The sequence below is a fragment of the Pipistrellus kuhlii genome, unplaced genomic scaffold, assembly GCF_014108245.1.
Source record: "Pipistrellus kuhlii isolate mPipKuh1 unplaced genomic scaffold, mPipKuh1.p scaffold_m20_p_17, whole genome shotgun sequence".
Taxonomy (NCBI): domain Eukaryota; kingdom Metazoa; phylum Chordata; class Mammalia; order Chiroptera; family Vespertilionidae; genus Pipistrellus; species Pipistrellus kuhlii.
Window position 1 is genome coordinate 21,368,127 of NW_023425482.1, and position 27,005 is coordinate 21,395,131.

The 27,005-nt window shown below is 38.9% G+C and overlaps 1 protein-coding gene across 1 annotated transcript; it reads left to right on the forward strand.

Annotated features, from left to right (window-relative positions):
- The first annotated feature begins 386 nt into the window (after positions 1-386).
- On the forward strand, positions 387-26,773 carry NAE1 (NEDD8 activating enzyme E1 subunit 1). The gene is made up of 20 exons (XM_036440230.2): positions 387-536; positions 3,601-3,704; positions 3,793-3,853; positions 5,649-5,679; positions 6,422-6,493; positions 6,715-6,794; positions 7,128-7,237; positions 9,322-9,431; positions 11,055-11,117; positions 11,513-11,576; positions 11,890-11,981; positions 14,476-14,535; positions 14,626-14,759; positions 16,760-16,835; positions 17,135-17,174; positions 20,473-20,559; positions 21,989-22,081; positions 24,248-24,362; positions 24,449-24,498; positions 26,535-26,773. Exons 1-20 carry the CDS (start codon positions 484-486, stop codon positions 26,642-26,644), a joined length of 1,605 nt encoding a protein of 534 aa, XP_036296123.1. The 5' UTR covers positions 387-483; the 3' UTR covers positions 26,645-26,773.
- The last annotated feature ends 232 nt before the right edge of the window (positions 26,774-27,005 follow it).

Sequence of the window (27,005 nt, forward strand, 5' to 3'; positions counted from 1 at the left end):
GCCTGCGGACTGAAAGGTCCCAGGTTTGATTCCGGTCAGGGGCATGTACCTTGGTTGCGGGCACATCCCCAGTAGGGGGTGGTGTGCAAGAGGCAGCTGACGGATTATTTTTCTCTCATTTATGTTTCTAACTCTCTATCCCTCTTTCTTCCTCTCTGTAAAAATCAACAAAAAATAATAAATAAGTAAATAAATAAATAAATAAAAATATATTTTTTAAAAAAGAAAAGCACCGCATGGCGGAGAGCGGATCTGCTGCAGGGAGGAAAGACTTGACCAACCAGTCCCAGGCCGGTCCGGGCTCCGGCTGCAGCGCTGGCTCCAGCAAACCGGCCACGCGTGCGCAGTGCGGCGGCGGCGCCCCCTGCGGGCGGCGCGCAGGCGGCGGCGGCGGCGGCGGCGGGCACGCGGTGCGCCTGCGCGCTCGCGGCGGGGGGAGGCGGCACTCTGCAGGGCACCGGCTCTTCGCGCGCCGCCGCGGCCATGGCGCATCCGGGGAAGCTGCTCAAGGAGCAGAAGTACGACCGGCAGCTGAGGTTAGCCGGGCTCTCCGCGTCGGGCGGGCGGGCCGGTGAACCCTCTGCGTCCGTCCGCGCCGGGCCTGGGCGAGCGAGCGGCGCGGCCGGGCCTCGCAGGCCTCCCGCCGGGCCCGCCCTGCAGGGCTCGGGAGCTGGCGCTCGGGCCTCCAGCGTGAGGCCGAGGGCCGAGGGGTGCTCCTGCGGGGCGACCTCCTCCTCTCCGCGGGGCGCGCCTGCCCGCCCTCCGAGCTGTGTGAGGTGCGCGGTCCTCAAGGCGCAGCCTTTGTCACCGGGAGGCTGCAGGCCCCGCCTCGTTGCGCTCAGGCACCAAGTTTTGCAGAATTGGGGGGGATCGCCACTCCCCATCCCCGCGCCTACCGAGGGTTAGATGCTGGCCAATAGAAACATAATGCTAGTCTCCTGGGAGCCAGGTGCGTCATGATGCATTTTCTAGGAGTCACATGAAAAGGAAACAGTAAAGTCAATTTTAATAATACAACGTAACCCAATATATTCAAAATACTACCATTTCAATAGGTAACCAATATTTACATTTTCTTCTTTTTTTTTTTTAATATTGTCCTCGAGATCCGGCCTTTTGCACTGCATAGCACATCTCCTTTCCGACGGGCCTCGTGCCTGTTGCTCAGTAGCCCCATGTGGTTAGTGGCTACCTTAATGGATACTACAGGCCTAGGCCATGAGGCATTGCTTTTTCTCTTTACCCTCCCCATTCCTTATTTATGGAGCATCCTTGTTGTGTTAAGGCAATAAAAGTAATAAACTCTTGGCTCCCTTTCTTTCTGGAGCCTCCAAGCCAGAAGTTACAGAATGTCCCCTTTGTCTTAGGGACTTCAGGCACTCAATTCTTTTTCTTTTTCTTTTATTTTTTCTTTTATTGATTTTTTTTTTTTTTTTTCCAGAGAGGAAGGGAGAGGGATAGAGAGCCAGAAACATCAATGAGAGAGAAACATCGGATCAGCCGCCTCTTGCACCCCCCATCACACGGGGAATGTGCCTGATTGGAACCCAACCGGGACCAGTCTGCAGGCCCACGCTCTATCCACTGAGCCGAACCGGTTTTGGCTAGGTACTCAATTCTGAGAGCAGCCTTGAAGGCAGACAGTTCTCTGCTTTATTGATGGGAAAACTGAGTCTGGGAGAAGTTAGATGACTAGCTCTGTGTTCTGGCCTTTGCAGAGCTGGTACTCGTTCACATCACTCTGCTCAGAAGCTTGTGGGGAAAAGAAGCAAAGTGGCAGGGCCCTTGTCACCAACTCCTGCTCTCTTGCAAATGCTTGGAGTTGCTTGTGTTTTGAATGCAGATAGAACCATCCCTGACAGAACTGAGATGATGTTTTTGGTTACTAAGTAAGTGGTTACTAAGTCCATTGAAGGATCAAACTTTACCTTTCATAGTAAGAACTAGTTATTATGTTGAAATGCCAGAGGGAAGCAATTAGAACAAGTAAGTACAGCCAGCCAGCAGTCAACAAGGCCCTGCTTTTCTTAGGCCACAAGAGTAGAAAGGATTGATTTCTTGTTTTGGGCCCTTTCTTGAAACGTGTTATCTATAGAAATGCACCAGTAATCTCTTAGGCCCACTCTCCAGCTGCCCAAGCAACCATCGACTAAATATGCCCGGTGTCTTCTGTGTGCCCTCCTTTCATTGGAAAACCTGATGTTTCCAGTCCTTCTGGTTCTTCCAGGTTTTCCCTCCATTCATTTGATAACTGTTCGGTAATCACTTACCCTGGACGGGACATTGTGCCAGGTATTGGGACTACAGTGGCAGATACGGGGAGTGACCTGGGACCCTTTGGAGCTTAGAGTGGAATGGAAAGATGGATATTCAGCAAATAAAAAAAACAGATAAGGCAATTATAGTTGTGACATATGCTGTAGGATATACAGGCTACCAGATAAGATAATCTGCTTTAGATCAAATAACAAAGAAGGCACATTAAAGTCTATCCATCCTCCAGGCTTTGGAATTTTTCTAATGGTTTGGGCTCTCCTTATACTTCCTTTTTTTCTTTTTTTAATTGTTTGAAGTATTACAAATAATAGTACATATGTCTCCTTCTCCCCCCCACCCCATTGACCTCTCCCCGGCCTCCCCTACCCCCCAATATATGCCCTCACCCTCCTCCTTCCTCCCCTCTTGTATCCATTGGTTATGCTTATATGCCATGATACATGTGTGATCATGTGCCTTGTTCTTTTAATGATATGCCTGTGTGAATCATAGTATAACATATATGTCTAATCTTTACTACATCTTTGTTAATGCTTAATTTGTTAATTTGTTAATCATGCTATTAGAATGTTCGTTGGGTATTATAGTTTAAAGTACTCCTGTAGAAGTCAATGTGAGGCCTTTCATATGATAATAATTCCGTTTTCTTGGTAAAGCTTTTCTCACTCTTACAGACGTCACAAGTCTTATATCAAGTGATAGGTCCTTTGTCAAGATCTTAATTAGACTGGATCCACGTAACTTAAGGAGAAATGAAGTAGAAGACAGAATCAATTTTAAGTCTAAGGCACTTCTTTAATGTTGTTGAGTATTTTTAAAGACTTTGCATTATGGGAGTTATCTGGCTTGAAGTGAGTAATGGACAGGAAGCTGAAAGACCAAGTGTCTAGTTTTGACTTGACTCCCCCAGTCCAATCATGCATGGCATCAATCTTAGTCTGAATGCTACACAGCTATATAATGCCCATTACACCTCCTGCTGTTCCTGTTTTACATATTTGCCATGGTTATCACATCAGGTATTCTATGCAGGAACACTTAAAAGATCAAAGATCACCATTCAGATAAGAAAGTTATTTTTATTGATTTCAGAGAGGAAGAGAGAGATAGAAACATCAATGATGAGAATCATTCATCTGTCTCCTGCGTGTGACACCCCCCTTCCCGCCCCCCCAGGATTGAGCCTGCAACCAGGACATGTACCCTTGACTGAAATCGAGCCTGGGACCCTTCAGTCCACAGACTGATGCAAACCAGCTAGGGCAAGAAAGTTGTATTTTTATGAAATGCTTTTAAATGTTGAATTTGTATCTTGTTTCATAGGTTGTGGGGTGATCATGGACAAGAAGCTTTAGAATCTGCTCATGTTTGCCTAATAAATGCAACAGCCACAGGAACTGAAATTCTTAAAAACTTGATACTTCCAGGTAATGCAGTTTTATGGTTGTAAATTTACTTCTTTAAGTTTTAACGTGAAATATATATATCCTTGATTGATTCTCTTTTGTCTCCCAGGTATTGGTTCATTTACAATTATTGATGGAAATCAGGTCAGCGGAGAAGATGCTGGAAATAAGTATGTTTTATTCTTTTCAAATATTTGCGTGTTAGGGAAGGCAGTGTATTGTCACAGCAGAGTGAGGCCTAAGTCCCAGCTTCACCTCAGTCAGGGTGACTTGACTGAGTGGACAGTAATCCCTGTTTTGGATTATGGCAAGGATGAAGTGAATTTATGTAGCTCAAATGCTAGCTAGCACAATGTCTGGCAAATAGGCCTTTAATAAAATATATCCATCATCACTATCTTTATTGCTGTTATTAATGCAAAGGAGTAGGCATTATTTTTCTAATTGTGGAGTCTGGACACTTCCTAAGTCCTTGCGTGGATTCCTGGATGTTAGTATATAATTAACAATAATTGTATATTTGAATTACAAGAATAATAAAAATCTACCTTTTACTTGTGGTATCTTCTAAGCTTAGTCCAGGTATATGTCTCTCTCCACTACACCGTCTCCATAAACATGCTGTTGTGAAGATGGCCCCCCCCTTTATTTTTTTATTTTATATTTTATTGATTTTTTACAGAGAGGAAAGAGAGGGATAGTTGGAAACATCCATGAGAGAGAATCACCGATCAGCTGCCTCTTGCACACCACCCCCCACTGGGGATGTGCCTACAACCAAGGTACATGCCCTTGACCGGAATCGAACCTGGGACCTTTCAGTCCCCAGGCCGACGCTCTATCCACTGAGCCAAACCGGTTTCAGCGTGAAGATGGCCTTCATATCATTCTTCAAAGCTGATCATATTTAGATGTTTAGAGCCTTTCAGACTCGCCTTTTCAGGGACTTGGAGTCTGGGATCTCTCATATTTGTCAGTATACAGCAGCAATGAATAAATGCAAAGAACATATTGAACTTTGATACACAATACAGCCCTTTTATTGGTGTCCGTAAAGAAAAAGTCCTGTTACCTTTCTTCACTTGGTGGTTTAGAGCAGGATGTAATAAGAATAAGGCTTCTTTTTCTTATGGAGCCACTGAACTTCCGCTACAACATAGCATCCTGACTGATTGTTTAGCAGCCTCAGGTCTGGGCCCAGGGATATGACAAGGGTATGTGTGGGAAGCAGCCTGAATAGATCTGTTATAGTTACCAGCAAAAGCAAACAGTTTAATACAGCATTTCCCATATGCAGCCAATGGAGCATGGTTCTCGAGAATTTTTTTTTTTTAAATATATTTTATTGATTTTTTACAGAGAGGAGGAGAGAGAGATAGAGAGCTAGAAACGTCGATGAGAGAGAAACATCAACCAGCTGCCTCTTGCACACCCCCTACCGGGGATGTGCCCGCAACCAATGTACATGCCCTTGACCGGAATTGAACCTGGGACCCTTCAGTCCGCAGACCGACGCTCTACCACTGAGCCAAACCGGTTTCGGCCTGGAGAATGTTAATAACTGCTAAATGGGCAAAGGGATTCCATGGGCAAATGAAATTAGACATTTCTTTAACATGAGACTTTAATGTCATGTGTATTGTGTATGTTATGAATTTCCAAGAGGGAAATATAACCTATGATGATTCCTAAACTTTTTAAAGCCAGAGAACTCTCTTTTCTCTCAGAGCATCTTGTGAAATTTGTATGTGCTGCACACTTTGGGGAACATTGATTTATTTGCTTGTCTTTGATTATAAGTGTCATCCAGTGTTCTTCCTCCAGAAAGGCTGTTACAATCTGTAATCAAAATAAAGTTTGTTTTGCAATATGAATGAAATGTACCTGGTATTACAAATAACCTTCCCTTTATATAGTCAAAGAAGCCCTTAATTTTTTTTTGTGTGTGTGTGTGTCTTTTTTCAGTTTTTTCCTTCAAAGAAGCAGTATTGGCAAGGTAAACAATCAATTTGTTTAATTTATAGTTGAGTTTAAGCATTTAATGATGCTACTATATTTTGGTTTCTTGAAAAAGCTTTGACTTTGAAAGAGCTTATATTTCTCTGAGAAAGAAGTTAAAATAACTCATTATTTTTATCTTGTAAATTTTATAAGCTTTTAGTTCAAGAATGTAGAAGTAATGTATTTTTTTTTTACTGTATCCTATATTAATACTAAATCTTGAGTGATGTTAATGCTCAGAGGAAAGAGTATTTTTAACAAGAACCAGAATATCATTTATTTTTGTATTTTATATTAAAAATCTTACAAAGCCATACTAACCAATTTAATATAATATTCTGAGTGGAAATGATTTTTTTTTTAATGATTGACCTCTTGTACAGTATTTTTTTAAACTTTTTATTATTATTAAATTATTATCTGTGTACATCTCTTGTACAGTATTGTAAATTGATCTAGAATATTCCTGCCTGGTGCTCATGATTTTTTGGTCACTTACATAATCAGAAAAGTAGGATGCAAATAAAGTATTCATTTAAAAACTCGGAATAACGAGTTCTATTCAAAGTAATACTCTGGTTGAGTCTCAGTGTAAACACTATGAAAAGCAGAGTTGTCATATCTGTGCATAAAATTTGGTGTCATTTTATAGTTTGTTTGCTTAATCTGTTAATTGAAGGCGTTACATTTTAACAAATTTTTTTCTAATTCAAGTTAAATGCTTTCTTTTCAAAAAGAACCGAGCTCAAGCTACCATGGAATTCTTACAAGAATTAAATAATGATGTCTCTGGGAGTTTTGTGGAAGAGGTATATATGTATATACATTATTATTTCTGTGCAGAAATTTTATTTTTTAATAATTCAAAACTTATTTAGAAATTTGAATTTTTTTATGCTATTTTCTTGAGTGTTGGATTTAATATTGGAGTCTAGCATGTTGCCTCATTTATTTTAAATAGCTTAACTGTTTCTGCCATGTTTAATATGATTGTGAACTTGTTGGATTTTTTCCCCCTTGTCCTATTTAGAGTCCAGAAAACCTTCTAGACAATGATCCTTCATTTTTCTGTAGGTTTACCATTGTGGTTGCAACTCAACTTCCTGAAAGGTAAATTTTTATGTTTATTTTTATTGGAATGTCTTAATTAGATTTGCATAGTTTTGTTTATCCTGTAAGAGTATGGTTTTTAAAAATTCTTAAACTCTATAGAAACCTTGAATTGGAAGCACTTATGAATCTCTAGCATCAAAAAGATAGGAAAGAAAGATACTGGATGTGAAATTTTGAAGGATTATATTTTCAGAGCAGTTAAATTGAACATTTGTTATTTTAAGTGGGAGGAAAAAACTAGTTAGAAATAATTATAGGGAAGAAAGGTTTTAAGGTGTTTGTTATATATCCATTTGCTTATACTCTTATTTATTGTGCCTTTTTTGACAGCACATTACTGCGTTTAGCAGAGGTCCTCTGGAATTCCCAAATCCCTCTTTTGATCTGTAGGACATATGGACTCGTTGGTTATATGAGGATCATTATAAAAGAACATCCAGGTAAAATTGTTGCACATATGAGGCTTGCTTTCCATTGCTTTAGCTATGATTTTAGAACTGACAATTTAAAAGTCAATTTTAAATTACAAAGTAAATTTGTAGCAGTCCAAACGGTTTATAGGTTCAAAGTGTCAGTCAGTGACTGACGTAGGCTTTAATCTAGTATTTCCTTTACTTACATTATAGGATACAAAAGAGATAAGAGGGTACAGCTTCTTCATCTTAGTAGGGGGCCTAGTTGCGGTGCAAGTACCTAGCCATTTATTTTTTTATTTTTTACCTCTTAGCATACACAGGGCCTGCATGTATGACTACTTGCAGGTGAGAACCAAGGTCACGCTGACACCTAGAAGTCACACCACCTTTTCCCCGCCAATCTTTTATTCCATTCTCATACAGGCCTGAGACTCCTCCAGTTCAGGTACAATTCCACAAAACAAGGCATTTACCTAACTACTGTTCTAAGGACAAAGTGTTATCAGAGACCAGAGTCATTCATATTCAGGCTTGCACCAGCTCAAGGCTGATGTTAGTCCTTTACTTACAGAATTTTAATCTTAAATGACCATAACATTTTTAAAAATATATATTTTATTGATTTTTTACAGAGAGGAAGAGAGAGGGATAGAGAGTCACAAACATCAATGAGAGTCATCAACCAGCTGCCTCTTGCACACCCCCTACTGGGGAAGTGCCCGCAACCAAGGTACATGCCCTTGACCAGAATTGAACCCGGGACCCTTCAGTCTGCAGGCCTACGCTCTATCTACTGAGCCAAACCAGTCTTGGTGACCATAACATTTTTAATCAGTATTTATACATTGCTCTGAGCCAGGTAGTTTGCTAGTGCAATGATGGAGCCATTGGCATTGATATCAGCACTGAGTAGTAGTTAGTATCTGCTTAGCAGTTAGAGAGTGACTTGAGAGGATAAGCTTTTGACAGGTGATGTTGAGCCATTTAAGAGTTATAAGTGGGAGAGTGACAGTAACAACTTCAAGTGGGTCACTGAAGCTGAGTAGAGAATGAATGGATTTGAAGAGGCAAAGACTGGAGGCAAGAGTTGCTATTAGGAGATTTCCAGTGGTTTGTTTATTTTTATTTTTATTTCATTTTATTGATTTTTTACAGAGAGGAAGGGATAGGGACGGAGAGTCAGAAACATCGATGGGAGAGAGACATCGATCAGCTGCTTCTTGCACACCCCCCACTGGGGATTTGCCCACAACCAAGGTATATGCCCTTGACCGGAATCGAACCTGGGACCTCTCAGTCCGAAGGCCAACGCTCTATCCACTGAGCCAAACCAGTCAGGGCTTCCAGTGGTTTATATGAGAGAGAGGGAGAGAGAGCCACTGACTAAGTACAGATGTTACAAGGATAGGGAAGCGGGAATAGATGATAATGAAGGTTAACATTGCTAGCTTTGTGCCTGTCTTTATATGAATTATTTCATTTAATCTTACTAATATTTTATAAGATAGGTACTATTTTTATCTGCTTTTTACAGATGAGGATGCCGAGGCACAGAGCGATAAGTTGTTAGTCTAAGGTCACACAGGTAGCAAGTAACAGAACTGAGCCTAGCTTTAAAGACTCAGTGGGATTGCACACTTCTCTGAACTCCCCTTTGTGGAGAGCTGTGTGCACAGTGACGTCAGGATGTGAGGAGTGACTGGTGATGGGTCAAGGAAGCAGGAAGTCAGGGATGACCATCAGGTTTCTAGGGAAGAGGTCAGGTAGATGGTGGTGATGTTTGTCGCAGACGGCAGGAGGAGTAAGGGTAGGTTGTCAGGTAATATCTGAACACAATTTTATCAGTTTTGATCTTTTTCAGCTATAATAACAAAATTTTGTATTAAGAGAATCTTGGATTTTACTTTCATTAAAACTGTAGTCTACTTACGATTTGTGCTTTTAGTAAAACGTATATGTGAATTTACCTGAATAATGAACAAAAAATTTTTAAACTGTAGATCCTATGCCCATTAAAAAATTATAGATTTCCCAAACTCTTGTAATGTAGTGTATCGCCAGTATTAATAGAGAAGTAAGTTTATCTTTTGGCATTAATTATTTCACAGTAATAGAATCTCATCCAGATAATGCATTAGAGGATCTACGACTGGATAAACCCTTTCCTGAACTGAAAGAACATTTTCAGTCTTATGATTTGGATCATATGGAGAAAAGGGTTGGTATGACCTTATTTATTTACTTTTAAAAGTATGTTTGACCTGGCTGGTGTGGCTCAGTGGTTGAGCATCGACCTATAGAAGGTCATGATTTGATTTCCTGGTCAGGGCATATGCCTTGGTTTCAGGCTTGATCCTCAGTGTGGGCATGTAGAAAGTAGCCAATTAGTGATTCTCTCTTATCATTGATGTTTCTATCGCTTTCTCCTTCTCTCTCTCTCTGAAATTAAAAATAAATAAATAAATAAATAAATATATATATAATAAATATATATAAATAAATATATATATAATAAATATATTATATATATATATATATATATATATATATATATATATATATATATATATATATATATATGTTTGTATTGATTTCAGAGAGAGCAAGGAAGAGGGTGAGATAGAAGCTTCAGTGATGAGAGAAAATCATACATTGGCTGCCTCTTACATGACCCCTGTTAGGGATTGAGCCCACAACCCGAGCCTGTGCCCTGACTAGGAATTAAACTGAGACCACGCCGAAACCCGTTTGGCTCCGTGGTAGAGCGTCGGTCTGTGGACTGAAAGGTCCCAGGTTCGATTCCTGTCAAGGGCATGTACCTTGGTTGTGGGCACATCCCCAGTAGGGGGTATGCAGGAGGCAGCTGGTCGATGTTTCTCATCGACGTTTCTAGCTCTCTATCCCTCTCCCTTCCTCTCTGTGGAAAATCAATAAAATATATGTTTTAAGAAAAAAAAAAATATAAAAAAAAATATATATGTTTTTAAACTGAGACCATTCGGTTCATAGGTCTACGCTTAATTACTGAGCCATACCGACTGGGCTGAACTTCCATTTTATAGATAGACTTAAAAACATTTTGAATACACCAATGTGAGACAATACTATAAACCTCCATAGTCCTGTCATCCAGATTACATAGAACAACATTGGACCTAATTTGTTTTAAATAAATCTTTTTTAAAAATTTAAAAAACCCTTTTATCGAACAAAAGTACATTAACTGAACATATCTATGTAATTAACACCTAGATCAAGAAATTGGACATTAATATATTCCTCTTCATAGCTATTTCCTAAACAAATAGATGTGCTTTTTAAAATAGTTTGAATTTGGAGTGGGTGGTTGTTGAAATTTACTCCACTTGAAGCTTATTTTTAGTGTTTGAGAATTACCAAGGCAGCTGCATATTTTGGTATGAAAATAATAATGGTATTTATAACACACCATATAACTTAAGGAGTATATGTATTTTTTCTACCTACTTATAATTAAAATGCAGGTGTTGAGTTCATCAGAAAATCTTCCTGTAGTTAGGATTGATATCTGAAATCAAGAGATTTAAGCTTTATTTTTGGGTGGCAGTCTCTGAAACTGGCTTTTGATGGTAAAATGAGGACAAGCATAGTACATACCTGCCATATTAGGATCAAATTGGACACTGCTTCTAAAAATGTTTTGTGAAGCATTTTTTATTAACCCAGTTCATTTTCTTTTATTCATTATTTCATGTATACTGGGGAATGATCAAATATTGTTAAGCTTGTTGAAAATGATAGTGAGGAATAGATATTAACTAATTAATGTTAACTGGTATTTTTTTTTCTCTCTCAATTTTAGGACCATAGCCACACTCCATGGATTGTGATCATAGCTAAATATTTAGCACAGTGGTATAATGAAGTATGTCCTTTAAAAAAAAAAGAAATTTCTTATGTGACTGTATTTTCAATCTATTATAAAGGATTTCATTGGAGGGAATGAGAAATTAATTTTCTTGCTTGGCTTAGGGTAGGGGGGTGTTTTTCAGTTTAGATCTAGCAGTTCCTGTTTTAATATTGATATTTTTACTTACAAAATGAAATTTGAATGAATGTCATTCTGAAACTGGCTGTGGGGAATGAATGTAGAGAAGTGGCCCACAGTTTCTGTTTCTATCAGGTTAGCCTCTGATTTCACGGGGGAGTATGTTTATTGATGGAATCTTATGTGGATGGGAGAATGGTGAAATTGTGGACTTTCAGTTTCTGTATTTTGTTTTTATAACTTAAGTTTTTAATTTTTTTTAACTGATTTAGACAAATGGACGAGTACCTAAAACTTATAAAGAAAAAGAAGAGTTCAGAGATTTGATTAGACAAGGTAATATGGGATGTGACTAAATGTTATATAAGGTTTGAAGAGCAAATTGCTTGAAGCTAATGTTTATTGGATTTCTTTCAACGCTTTTGTCAAATGATACCATCATTAGTTCATATTTTATTTTGCCCTGGGGGAGATTAAGGAGCCATTCCTTGTACAGTTTTAGGAATGACTGGTGATAAACGATACTTATTCTTAAGCTATAAAATATCTGATACTCCCTTCAGAATCTGACAGTTATTTCCATAATGTTGGGGAGAGAGAAAAAGAAAGAAGAAAAAGGTTATTTGCTAACCAATTTCTATTTTAATAGGAATTCTAAAGAATGAAAGTGGGTCTCCAGAAGACGAAGAGAATTTTGAAGAAGCTATTAAGAATGTGAACACAGCACTAAATACAACTCAGGTATTAAAAGAGTTGCTGAGGGATTCATTTAGAAAGGTGTTTTTTGAAGTTCTTATGATAAAATAGTTGATTTTAGATTTAAGTTAATATTTCCTAAATTGCATGTAGATGGTTAGAAATTAAAATCTATTACAGATTGACTCTTGTTTTAGTAATATTCTGTATTGTCCTAGTTAACTGGACATGAGTGCTTCAGTATATAATAGTGATATAATGATTTACATAAATCAATTATTTGAAGTATGTGATTTGTGAATACTAATAGTTTGGGTGTAGGCATTATATACTGAAGGTGATACTTTGCTGGTCCAAAATAGTGATGCCTGAAAATTTAAAATTTACCCTGCATTTGATTTTTTTTTTTTAACTTGAGATTTTTTTTCACTTTTATTATTTTATTTTATTTTATTTTATTTTATTTTATTATATTTTAATCTTTACCCGAGGATATTTTTCCATTGATATTTAGAGAAAGCAGAAGAGAGGGAAAGATGGAATTTTTGTTTTGTTTTGCTTTGTTTTTGTTTTTGTTAATTCTCACCCGAGGATATTTTTTCATTGAGTTTTAGGGAAAGTGGAAGAGAGAGGGAAAGACAGAAAATTGATGTGAGAGAAACACATCAGTTGGTTGCCTCCTGCACGTGCCCTGACTAGGGCTGGAGCTGGGGAGGAACCTGCAACCTAAGTACATGCTCTTAACAGGAATTGAACCTGGGACGTTTTGGTCTGCAGGCTGATGCTCTAGCCACTGAGCCAAACCAGCTATGGCTGCACTTGCTTTTGACAGTAATTATTTGGATATAAAGGAGGTGTTTTTAAATGACACTGATACCTTAAAAATTACTTGGAGGAGCCGAAACCAGTTTGGCTCAGTGGATGGAGCGTCTGCTTGCGGACTGAGGGGTCCCGGGGTTCGATTCCGGTCAAGGGCATGTGCATGGGTTGCGGGTGCATCCCCAGTGGGGGGTGTGCGGGAGGCAGGTGAGTCGATGTTTCTTTCTCATTGATGTTTCTGACTATCTGTCCCTTTCTCTTCCTCTCTGTGAAAAATCAATTAAATAAATAAATAAATATAAAAGATGGAGCATTGTTTTTAAAAAAAATTACTTGGAGATAACTCATTTTAGATGCCCTTTTGTTAATGAAGCCTGGCAAGTGAGGTTTTGTGGGAACTTAGGAACAATACAACTGGGAGTTTAAGTTAGAATTTTCCTATAATTTAAAACAGCAACAAATGCTGCCTTTTAAGTTAGAAAAGCACTTACGCTGTCATTATAAAATTTTTGGAGACAAAGAAGTAGTGTTTCTGAGTGAGTAAAAGTGTGTGCTTTGTGAATCAGCTTTTGGGGGTGATAAAAATTTTCTGTCTTAATTGAGGTGATGGTTAAAATATATATTTATCAAAATGCATTGAATTATACATTTAAGAGTTGTTCATTTCACTGAAAGTAAATTTTACACCAATTAAAAAAACACACCAAGGTTCTCACGACGGGGGGGTAATGAACTAAGCAAAGAGATAAATGCACCAGGTGCTATCAACAAAATTAGAACAGAACAAAGAGCTGGAGCATGATGGGGAGGACAGAGGTCTGGGATCCAGAAGGGCCAAGGAGACTCAAAGAGATGTGTTTGAGCAGAAGCCTGAGTGAAGTGACATGCAGAGATCTGGTAGAAGAGCTTTTAGGCTGCGGAAGCACACGTGCAAAGAAAGGCCCGGAATTAGGATGAAGCTTAGCATTTGTTCAAGCAGTAAAACTGCCAGGATGATTGGAGAGACGTGAACAAGGGGGAAAGTAGTCAGAGGGATTTGAGTTTGGAAAGGCAGAAAGGGCCAGATCTTAATATCCTTGCAGGTCATTGAAGTGTTTTGAACAAGGCAGTGGAGTGATCAGATTTATATCTAAAACATTGTCTGGCTCTTGTGAGAAGAGATTGTAGAGGACGGGGATTGAAAGCAGAGAAACCAGTTGGAGGTTACCAGTAAGACATTTTTTTCCACAGTAGAATCAAAGCCTATAATTTCTAATGTTTTTATTATGATCTTGCTAGCATTAAAAATCCTTTAATTTAACTATCTAGTTTTTGTCAGAGGGTTGCTAATTAGAGTGAAAGGGTTGAAAATTTTTGACAAGATGGAAAACCATGAAGTACTATAACTCTAACTTGACATTAATGTCTGTAATTTTTGTTATATTTTAAAATGTAAACGTGAAAAGATTTTACTTTGGCTCCTTCTTTTTTCCATTTATGATGGAAAAGAACAGGTCATTCATTAATGCTGACAATAATGGGCAGAATGTGACTTCCTTCCATTCTCTTTTTCTTCATCAAACTTCCATCTTGTACTCATTTTAAATAAAAATGTAAGAAAATCAGAAGTATGTATTTGATTACAGTTTGAGAATTCAAAGAATTTATTCAGAGAAACAGCTGTGAAAATAAAGGTGGGCAGATTCTTAGTATAAGTAAATGTTTCGTGTTCCTTTGGTAGATCCCAAGCAGCATTGAAGATATATTTAATGATGATCGCTGCATAAATATCACCAAACAGGTAACAACAACAAAAAGTAAAAATAGTGCCACCTTAAGCTTTGGGTCAGATTCACATGCCATTTAATAATATTTTATTTTACTCTTTTAGACTCCATCATTTTGGATTTTAGCTCGTGCCTTAAAGGAATTTGTGGCTAAAGAGGGTCAAGGAAATTTACCTGTCCGAGGCACAATTCCTGACATGATTGCAGATTCGAGCAAATATATAAAACTGCAAAATGTGTAAGTCACTATTTTCAAACTATGTAGCAGAAAAAAATAATTTGTTTATATTAGAGATGAGACTATTTTACTAGCCTATCAGACATAAAATGGAAACCTTTTATAATCAAATTGCTTTAAAAACAAGCTAAACATCTTAGAGGGCAGATAAAAAAAATAGATTTTAGTTTTTGAAATAGATTTAGCTTCATAGCAAAATTGAGTGGAAAGTACAGAAAGTTCTCATATACCACCCTCCTCCCCCAGGAGACAGATTTTTTTCTTATGTATTTCATGATAAAATGTAACATTTGAGCAGTTAATTCTGTGATATGAGCTGTCCTATGCATTAACTAATTTAATATTCAAACATTAGAGAGATATACTATTTTTGTCCCAGTTAAATAGATGAGGAAACTGAGGCCTAGAAAAGGTAATTTTGCCGAAACCAGTTTGGCTCAATGGATAGAGTGTCAGCCTGCAGACTGAAAGGTCCCAGGTTCGATTCCGGTCAAGGGCATGTAACTTGGTTGCAGGCACATCCCCGGTAGGGGGTGTGCAAGAGGCAGCTGATCGGTGATTCTCTCTCATTGATGTTTCTAAGTCTCTATCCCTCTCTCTTCCTCTCTGTAAAAAAATCAGTAAGATATAGAAAAGGTAATTTATTGAGGGTCAGACAGCTGGTAACTAGCAGAACCAGGATTTGAACCCATTAAATCCATCTCCATACTCTTTTTAAAAAAATATATATTTTATTTATTTTTTACAGAGAGGAAGAGAGAGGGATAGAGAGTTAGAAACATCGATGAGAGAGAATCACCGATCAGCTGCCTCTAGCACACCCCCTACTGGGAATGTGTCCGCAACCAAGGTACATGCCCTTGACCGGAATCGAACCTGGGACCTTTTAGTCCGAAGGCTGACGCTCTATCCACTGAGTCAAACCGGTTTTGGTTCCATCTCCATACTCTTAACTAGGGCCCTATACTGTCTTTTATTTGTAACTTAAAACTTGCAAGTCTTCAGTTTGGATGAATTTTTTATTAGTAATGTTTCATAATTTAAAGAGTTCATGTCTACAGATAGACACCTGCTATCCAGGTATCACTAGCCTGCACCCAGATAGACTGTCAAAAGGATGGTTCTCTGGATATTACTCTTACGAGGTTTGGGCTCGATGCAGATGAATCCAGGGCCACTGGCTTGGTTTCCTCATGTGTCGAACAATGTCACACAGAGATCTCTGATCCTTAACAGATTGCACTCTTCGTCTCAGTTGTTGTTCACAAATCTTTGTTGTTTTAGCCTAAAAATTTAACTTAAAACTTGGGGAAAGTCCATTGAGGATAGAAAGAAGTATGACCTAACATTGGAGGGAGCTAGCTTAACACATATCATTTTCAGAGGGTGAAAATGTAAATAGACTTTAAAATTTTACATTGCAGGTGGACAGTTTTGAAGTATTTAACTTTCCTTGGACTTGACTTCAAGGACAAAAATCATGTTCTTTAGAAACATGTGTTGCAGATTTTGTCAGAGAAGCATGGATCACAGATTAAGGAGGGCCGTTTTTCAGTTGGGTGCTGTTAGTTACAGAGGGAATCCAGGTATTATTGGATTCCAAGTATCCATCACCAACACTGGGAAGATCCCCAGCCACTCCCAGGTGCTGCTGGCAGCATTTCCATGGCATTTTCACATTTCATATGTCCCTGACCAGTCTTTTTTCATGAATGCTTCCTGGTGATATTTGCAATTTGCTGATTTTAAGTATATATTTTATTGATTTTTTACAGAGAGGAGGAGAGAGGGATAGAAAGCTAGAAACGTCGATGAGAGAGAAACATCGACCAGCTGCCTCTTGCACACCCCCTACTGGGGATGTGCCTGCAACCAATGTACATGCCCTTGACCGGAATCGAACCTGGGACCTTTCAGTCCACAGAGCCAAACCGGTTTCGGCTGCAATTTGCTGATTTTAAAATTTGTTAATAGCTCCCCCCCTCCCCTTTTTTCCCCAGTTACCGAGAAAAAGCAAAGAAAGATGCTGCTGCTGTGGGTAATCATGCTGCCAAATTGCTGCAGTCTATCGGCCGGGTAAGCTGCTGAATACTCTACCTGTGAGGGACAGCACAGCCCCCTGTAGGCCCAATCCCATAACTTCAGCCAGAAAAGGTGGAGAGATGGAGGGCATGGCCCTGGCTCCGCGCTTTTAGAGGGCCCTCTCACTGCCTGCCTCAGGAGAAAATGTGTCTTTTAAGGAGGAAATGTGTTTTTCCAGTGCTCTCCCTGCCCTGGGAGGAAGCCTTCCTGCCCCACAGTGATCATCTTTGTGCTGTCCCCACTGCTAACCTGCTCTTTCATACCGGAGCAAAATCTGCATTGTCTCTTTACAGGCACCAGAGTCCATTTCAGAGAAAGAATTAAAATTACTCTGTAAGTCCCCTTGAATTAATTTCCTTACTTTGTTTCATAAAAATGTGCCATAAGGAGTGTTCCCAGGAATTTTAAATAGTTTAATGGAAAAATTTTCATAATCTCATGGTATAGATAAATACTATTGTGTAAGGTTTTTTTTATTCTTATAATGTAATAATAAATAGGGATTATTTTAAGACTGGGTCAGAGCTAGAAGAAATCTATAGGGCAATGCAAAAAAGACATGAAGGTCAGTTATTTGAAAATTGTCATTAATACCGACTTGTTTTCAGATTATTGATTTTAACTAATTTGGGAAAGTTTTATCTGAAGGCTTTGAGTATGAAGTCGAGTCATATGTACGTGGGGAGTATTGGTTTAATTACTCACTTTGGTCTGTGTTTAGTGACTGTAATAGAATTAAGAATTTTACTATTTAGTTTAAGATGGTTAGGCTCCAGGTGTTTTTGATAACTCCTCAGTAGACCCGAAGCATTTCTTTCTTTTTTTTTCTTTTTTTTTTTTTTTTAGTGAACTATTTTTTTTTTTAAGTAGGTTTACAGTTGTGAGTACAAGAAACAGTTTATTCTTGTATTATTATTAATTACTAGAGACACGGTGCATAAAATTCATGCACTAGGTGGGGGGTGTCCCTCAGCCCAGCCTGCACTCTCTCCAATCTGGGACCCCTTGGGGGATATCTGACTGCCGATTTATGCCCAATCCAAACCAGCAGTAGGACATCCCTCTCGTAATCCGGTTCTGCTGCCTCCCAACCGCTCACCAGCCTGCCTGCCTGATTGCCCCTAACCGCTTCTGCTTGCCAGCCTGATTACCCCCTAACCACTCCCCTGCCAGCCTGATCGACGCTCCCTTGCCAACCTGATTGCCCCCAACTACCCTCCCTACCAGCCCTATTACCCCAACTATCAACTGCAAGCCCCAGTCGTCCCCAACTACCCTCCCCTGCAGGCCTGGTCGCCCCCAACTGTCCTCACTTGCAGGCCTGATCCCTCCCAACTGCCCTCCCCTGCAGGCCTGGTCCCTCCAAACTGCCCTCCCCTGCAGGCCTGGTCCCTCCCAACTGCCCTCCCCTGCAGGCCTGGTCCCCCCAACTGCCCTCCCCTGCAGGCCTGGTCCCCCCCAACTGCCCTTCCCTGCTGGTCATCTTGTGACCACATGGAGTGGCCATCTTGTACAAGGGTATGATGGTCAATTTTCATATTACCTTTTTATTATATAGGATTGTATTATTTTCCATATGAATAACTGTAAACCTACTTTAAAAAATATTTTTTAAAATATATTTTTATTGATTTTTTACACAGGAAGGGAGAGAGAGAGCTAGAAACGTCGATGAGAGAGAAACACCAATCAGCTGCCTCTTGTACACCCCCTACCGGGGATGTGCCCGCAACCAATATACTACATATCCCTGATCGGAATTGAACCCGGGGCCTTTCAGTCCACAGACCGACGCTTTACCACTGAGCCAAATTGGCTAGGGCTGATCTTTATTTTTAAGAGCAATTTTAAGGTCATAGCAATGTTGAGTGCTAAGTGCAGAGATTTCCTATGTACCCCCAGACCCAACACATTCACACCTCCCCCATTATGAACACCCCCCCACCAGTGTGGCACATTGATTACAGTCGTTGAACTGACATGGACACATCATCACCAAAGTAAACAGTTCACATTAGAATAAACAAACAGGTGACGTACCGTCTGTGGGTTTTGACAAATGTGTAAGGACGTGCGCCCACCATTATAGTATCATACAGAATAATTTCACCGTCATAAAAATTTCCTGTCTAGTTAGGTGTGTTCATTGTCCTAGCTGGTTTGGTTCAGTGGATAGAGCGTCGGCCTGTAGACAAAGGTCCCAGGTTCAATTCCGGTCAAGGTCATGTACCTTAGTTGCGGACACATCCCCAATAGGGAGTGTGCAGGAGGCAGCTGATTGATGTTTCTCTCTCATCAATGTTTCTCTCTATCTCTCTCCTTTCCTCTCTGTAAAAAAATCAATAAAATAGATGTATTTTTAAATTTCCTATCCTCAGCCTATTCATCTCTTCTTCTTTCCCTAACCCTGGGAAGCCATTAATATTTTTATTGTCTCTATGCCATTTTTCCCTTTCCAGTGCACTTTGAAATGATACCCCTTCCACTCTTGCCTCTATTTAACCCATTTTCCAACGAGCAGTCAGAGAGATCTCTTAAATAGGCAATGAGACCATACCGTTTTCTGCCAGACCTATAATGAAAGTGGATCACCTTCCTTCAACCTACAAGGCCTTGCATGATCTGGTCTCTGCCTGATGCCTAGCCATGTCATGCCACTGTTCTCTGAGGCATTTCTTTTTAATTTAAGACCTACTTTAAGAATAATACAATCTGTTTACATGCTTTCTGAAGATAAAGTCTACATTTTGCATACTCCTCAATCCTAAAATATATTTATCAAACTTCTCCATTTCTTCACTCTTTCCCACTGTTTTTTTTAGGCTTAGTTTTTTTTAAAAAATATATTTTATTGATTTTTTACAGAGAGGAAGGAAGAGGGATAGAGAGTTAGAAACATCGATGAGAGAGAAACATCGATTAGCTGCCTCTTGCACACCCCCTACTGGGGATGTGCCTGCAACCAAGGTACATGCCCTTGACCAGAATCGAACCCGGGACCCTGCAGTTCCCCAGGCCGACGCTCTATCCACTGAGTCAAACCGGTTTCGACTAGGCTTAGTTTTAATGTTTTGTTCCATTATTAATCTTGTACTTTGTTTCAATATACAGTGTTTGTTTTACTAAATCATGATACCAGATTAAAAGCTGGATGTTGCGTATTTGAGGGCTTATTCTGTTCCCTCTATTTTGGGATATGTTTGAAAATTTCCATAAAATAATTTGTTTTGTTTTGTTAAAACCTTATATATACCAAGAGCACAATATATATAACACTTTACTTTTGGACTATTTATCCATAATAATGATAACAACTACTGTTCATTGTGCCCTATCAGGCATTTGCATCCATAACTTTCAAAGGGAAATATTATCCCCATTCTGAGGCTCAGAGAGGTGCCATCACGTACTTATTCAGTGCCGAACTGGTTGTAGCGCCAGGGACATGAATTTTGGATGACTTACGTTCTAGTGCTTTCCCTGCTAACCATTAGAGGCAAATAGGAGACATTTCTTCACGTTAGCGTGTCTGTGAAAAGTGTAGACACAATTTCCTGTTCTTAAAGAGATCTGTGATTTGGAATATTCATGTGTTAGTTAGTTACCTCTGTGATGTCTTTCCTGTGTTCAGGTAGCAATTCCGCATTTCTTCGAGTGGTAAGATGTCGGTCCTTAGCTGAAGAATATGGCTTGGACACAGTTAACAGGGATGAAATTAGTAAGTATATTAATCTTTTGATGCTAGGTTATTAATTTTTTCCCATCCTTCCTTTAAAAATTGGATTGATGGGGTGACACCGGTTAACAGAATTTACAGGTTTCAGTTGCACACTTCTACGGTACATCATTTGTGTCTTCACCACCCCAAGTCAAGTCTCTGTCCATCACCATTTATCACCCCTTTATCCTCATTCACCTCCCCCGACACCCACTCTCCCTGGCAATCGCCACATTGTTGTCTGTGTTCATGAGTCCTTTCTCTTTTATTTTCCTTCTTTTCTTTTTTGCTCAATTCTCTCCCACTCCTGTCTTACCCCGCCACCCCATATGCTGTGAGCCTGCTCTCTCTCTCTGAATCTGCCTTTATTTTGCTTATTTTGTTAGTTCATTAGATTCCACATATGCGTAAAATCCTATGGCACCTGTCTTTCTCTGACTGGCTCATTCAATTTATTATAATGCTCTTCAGGACCATCCAAGCTGTTGCAAAGGGTAAAGTTTCCCTATTTACAGCTGAGTAGTATTCCATTGTATAAATGTACTGAAGCTTTAATTTTAAAGAGATTAATGTTTTATGTATAATTTTAATGAGTATATGGTGATAATATAAATGATAATGGAAATATTTATACTCTAAATTTAATTCTATAAACCTATCCAAGTAGTCATAATTTCACAATGTAAAACTTAATGCATATATACAATTGTATTTAGGTAGGTTACTAAGTTGTGTGATAAATAGAAGAACTCAAGTCAGCCTGTTACTACTTTATTTTTTATTTTTTAAAAGGATATGTTTCTTTATTGACTTCAGAGAGGAAGGGAAAGGATAGAAAGATAGAAACATCAATGATGAGAATCATTGATTGGCTGCCTCCTGCACGCCCCCTACTGAGGATTGTGCCCAAAACCTGGGCATGTGCCCTTGGCCGGAATCGAACCTAGGACCCTTTAGCCTGCAGGCTGACGCTCTATCCACTGAGCCAAACTGGCTAGGGCGGCATGTTACTACTTTAGTAGAGATTATGGTGACTAGATAATAGTCTAAGACACTGGTCGGCAAACTGCGGCTCGCGAGCCACATGTGGCTCTTTCACAAATACAATGGCCTGAGCGAATGTTTTGAAGATGTGGCGTTAGAAGAAGTTTAAGTTTAAAAAATGTGGCTCTCGAAAGAAATTTCAATCGTTGTCCTGTTGATATTTGGCTCTGTTGGCTAATGAGTTTGTCGACTACTGGGTTTTATCTTAATGTATCTCCCTTTATTTTACTATTATTTATCATTTTCTATTTTATTGTCACAAAAATACTAAAATTTTCTGGTAAAATTGCCTTGAGACATAAAATTTGAGTATATAGTAAGGTCCATTCTTTATTGTTTTTATGTCATGAATTACCCAAATTATATTGAATTCTTTCCTTTTCAGTTTCCAGCATGGACAGTCCAGATAATGAGATAGTATTATACTTAATGTTACGGGCTGTGGATAGATTTCATAAACAACATGGTAGATACCCAGGTAAGAATAGCAATCAAATGATCAAATATAATAAAATCTTAAGTAGACACTTGAATTAAATCTTAAAGTGTTTTTGGGTGTTTACAATTGGTCCTTGATTTTTACATTGCAAACAGTTTACATTATATCTTATTGAGGAAATACCATTTATTTTGTAAGTGTAACTATTTGCAAATAGTGTCTGACTCTAAACCATTACAAGGGAATGTTGGTTGAATGGATAGCATGTAGAAGAAAACATTTTTCTATCATTTTTCACAGTTTACCTCTAAGAGACATTGAATTTAATGTAGTGGAAATGGAAAGTCACAGGAAGAATGCCAGTGACTCCTGAACTCAGAGCTCTGAAGATGTAGGGATTTCTTTGCTTAATATCTAATTTTTGTTTTCTGTTAAATATAATGATTAGGGAATTGGCATAATTTCTAAGATTTTCAGTTGCCCAGAAAATTTTTATTAAGATAAGTTTAATTATGCAGGATTATTGCATAGCAGTACATTCTAGGTCAATCATAAAACCTGTTGCCCCAATTGATGTCGTATGTCTACTGAGTTACAGTCTTAATGAGCTAACTTATCAGAAGAAAGAAAATGCATAAACACTATATTGCTTTATTTGTATTATTTGATTAGAATGTTGTTTTTTTTTATCCATTGAATAACAAACCATCTCAAAACAATAAATTATTATATGATGACTTTGTGAATTGTCTGGGCTCAGTTAGGCCTATCTCAGTGCATGATGCCCGGAACTGGAGTCATGCTGAAGGCTTGACTGAATTGGACATCCAAGAAGTCATTTTTGCTCGGATGTCGGCCCTTTAGTCAGGAGTCCTAGAACTGCTGGGGGCTTGTCAGGCATCTGTCACCACATAGCTAGCTAGGGTTTCCTTTCAGCACGGCAGTTCTAGGGTAGACCTCTTACATGGTGTCTGGCTTTGCTGGAATTAACATTCCAAAGACCCAGGTGGAAGGTACAAGGCTTTCTGTGACTTAGAAGTCACAGCATCACTTATGCTGTGTTCTGTTTGCTTCCCAAGGCCAGCTGAGATTGAGTAGAAGGGGGCTGCATGAGGGCACAAAGAGGATACATTGGGGAGCCATCTTGGGAGAGTAACAACCACATAGAGCAGTCTGTGAACCTAGGTTCAGATCCAAGCTCTGTCACTGTCTCTTGAACTTGGACAGATCCAAGCTCTGTCACTATCTCTTGATCTTGGATGAGTCACTGTTTCCCTCTAAGTTTCAGGTCTCATATTTATGGAATAGCAATAATAGTATCTACTCTATTAGACTGTTAGGGTTAAATATGTGATTTATGAAAATCAGTTTACACACTGCCTAGCGCCTTGTAAGTCCTCAATAAAGGATAGGTATTGCTCTTATGAGGAAGAGTAGTGGTGATCATTTTTAAACCATAGTAGTTAAAAAATACTGATTTTTTAAAATAGGTGAATGTTATGGCAATTATGTTTTAACTTCCAGTAGTAATAATAATCAATAGCTCACCTTTGGAGATGTTATAGCTTGATTATTAACAACTGTCTGGGTTTATATCTGTTTTGCTATTTATGAGCTAAGTAACTCAGGCAAATAATCTGTGTCTCAGTTTTTTCATCTGTAAAATGGGAATAATAGTACCTACTTAATAAGGTGATTGTGAGGATTAAATTAAACAGTATACATATGGTACTTACATGTTTTTGAGCATTAACAGATGCATTAACCAGGACCTGTAATGCTCAGTGTTACCTGTTGTTATATGTCCTCTGTGTCATTTAATCTCTTGGAAATGAATAATAAACACCATAATTTTTACAGAGGGAATAAATAGGACATCACTTTCTCATTCATTCAATTCTTCTATCAAAGTATTGAGCACCTACTGTGTGCCAGACACTCTTCCAGATACTGGAGATGGGGCAGTGAACAAAGCAGGCTCATCAAACTCAAATTTTATCAGGTTTTTGATGGTTTCTTTGATTGTTACAGGTTTGTGGTATTTTCAAATATTGGTCTCATACATTCTGTTATTTTTGTTCTTCATTTTCACACCTTTTTTTTTTTTATTAGAATACATGAAACTGGAGTAAATAAAGGAGGTAGCCATCCATTTTGAATCATATGTTTATTTCAATGAAAATTAATTTGCATGTATATTTGTAGGGGTATCTAATTATCAAGTTGAAGAAGATATAGGAAAGTTGAAGTCTTGTCTCGCTGGCTTCCTTCAGGAATACGGACTGTCTGTAATGGTGAAAGATGATTATGTCCACGAATTGTGAGTATTTCTTAAGCCATATTAAGAAATAATGCTGGTGCCTGTCCTAAGCTAGTCGAAGTTCATGTCTCCTTTCTTTCCTAAAGTTGCCGATACGGAGCCGCTGAGCCACACACCATTGCTGCGTTCTTAGGAGGTGAGTTCCAAGGATGAGAAGGCTGGCATCTGTTGTTATGTAGTAGAGTTAGTATGAAGTTTTTTGTTTTTTTAAAGGTTTTTATTGATTTCAGAGAGGGAGAGAGAAATAGAAACATCAATGATGAGAATTATTGATTGGCTGCCTCCTACAAACACCCCGCCCCGCCCCTCTCCTCTCCCTCCCCCCCACTGGGATTGGAGCAGCAACCTGGGCACATGCCCTTGATGAATCAAACCTGGGATCTTTCAGTCCGCAGGCCGGTACTCTATACACTGAGCCAAACCGGCTAGGACAGTTTTGTTTTCTTAGCTATTTTACCGAGGGAGGTCAGTGAAGCAGGGTGTTGAATATTAAGTGGCACAACGCCTTTATGTTTCTTCACTTTGTCCAGGTCTTTGTTTTAAATATCTTTCCTGTGAGACCTTCCTCACTCCGATTTAAGGCTGAGCCCCACCTCTTGTACTCATGCCTTCTTCCTGCTGTTTCTCCTTAGCACTAAGGCCATTTGAGGTGGTCTCTCCCTCACTGTGCTGGAAGCGAAGGTCCATGGGGCACTGACTTTGTCTTCTGTTCCTACCATATTCCTGGTGCCCAGAACAGCGTCTGGTACAGAGTAGAGTAGGGGTGTCGAACTCAATCAGAGAAGGGGCCAAAATCTAAAATCCAGCCTACATCGAGGGCCGAATGGTTTACTGAACAGTCATAAACTGTCATTGTGATGGAAACGCAGCGGAGTGCAGTGATGACAGCGCGGTGCGGGCCACATTGCAAGGCCTGGCGTGACGGATTTGGCCCGCGGGCCTTGTGTTTGACACATGTGGAGTAGAGTCTCACATTGTACTTAATTAACGAGTGTTTCTGAAAGATCAAGCTTCAAGTTATAAAAGATGAAGAATTTTTTTTCTTAGTTTTTTTTTTTGTTCTATTTTTGTTTTGAGTAGTTACATCAGTATTTAATAGAGATTCTTTCCAAATTACAAATGTATTTAAAACAAATACACCTTTATTCCCTTTTTATTGTAAAAGTAAAGCAGAAGGGAGTCCTTAGAGAATCTTCTCTGCCTACCGTATTTTCCGGCATATAAGACGACCCCCTAATTTTACAGTTAAAACATAGGTTTAGGCCTATATTCACTGTATAAGACTACCCCCCACTTCCGAGGCAACATCAGTTCTTTTTTTTTTCTTTTTTTTTTAATATGTATATATATTTTATTGATTTTTCACAGAGAGGAATAGAGAGGGATAGAGAGTCAGAAACATTGATGAGAGAGAATCATCAATCAGTTGCCTCTTGCACCCCCCTACTGAGGATGTGCCCACAACCAAGGTACATGCCCTTGACCGGAATCGAACCCGGGACCCTTCAGTCTGCAGGCTGATGCTCTATCCACTGAGCCAAGCTGGTTTCGGCACCAGTTCTTTTTTTTAAAAGACTGCCTCTCTGACTCTGGCCAATCTGAGCAGGCTTTTCACTAGAACACAGTGTAGCTTCAGGTACAGAACATGTATAATTTGCATGCATAAAAAGCCTGCTCAGATTGGCCAGAGTCAGAGAGGCGGTCTATTGAAAAAAGAACTGGTGTTGCCTTGGAAGTGGGGGTTAGTCTTATACAGCGAATATAGGCCTAAACCTATGTTTTAACTGTAAAATTAGGGGGTCGTCTTATATGCTGGAAAATATGGTATATGTAACCTTTAAAATGCAATCAACTGTACTACTATTTTGATGGTTTTTTTACTTAATATATCTTGCTAATGTTTCAAAACCACCATAATTAAAAATACTTCATTCTTTAAAACTGTGGCATAATATCCCAAGCTATGAATGTATAAAACAAAACTTTTAATAACATAGTTATTAAAAATTATGGTCCTTTATTTTGATATGGTAAATTATGTCTGTTTTAGATTACTTTTAAACACCTTTGCTTTTGGAAAAGGGGAAGGTTTTCTTTACAGAACTGATATTTTTATATAATTCTTGAAACTTACCTTTTTTAAAAATTTGCTTTTTTCCTTTCTCCTTGCAGGAGCTGCTGCTCAAGAAGTTATCAAAATAATCACCAAACAATTTGTAATTTTTAATAATACTTACATTTATAGTGGCATGTCACAAACTTCAGCAACTTTTCAGTTGTAGAATAAGTATCCGCTGTAGTGTGTTAGTAATTGAGACTATAATGGCCCTTGGGTTGTGCTCTAATCTGTAAAATTCTGTCAAGGGAAAACTGTTAAATTGTTCGCTTAATAAACATTTTCTCATTTGTAATAATGTAGTCTTGTTTGGGGGGTATTGAGGGGGTTGGGGAGGGGGGATAGTGTGTGAAGGAAGTAGTCATGCTTCCCAGAGAGTAAGAGCTATTCATTTAAAATTGAGTTCGCTATTTTCAGCTTGCTGTTTCTAAGTTACTTACAGAAATCGTTTCATCAGAAATAGCTTTAAGAACTTTTTTCTTAAAGTCTTAAATAATGAATTTAATACATGTGTAGATTTTAGCTCT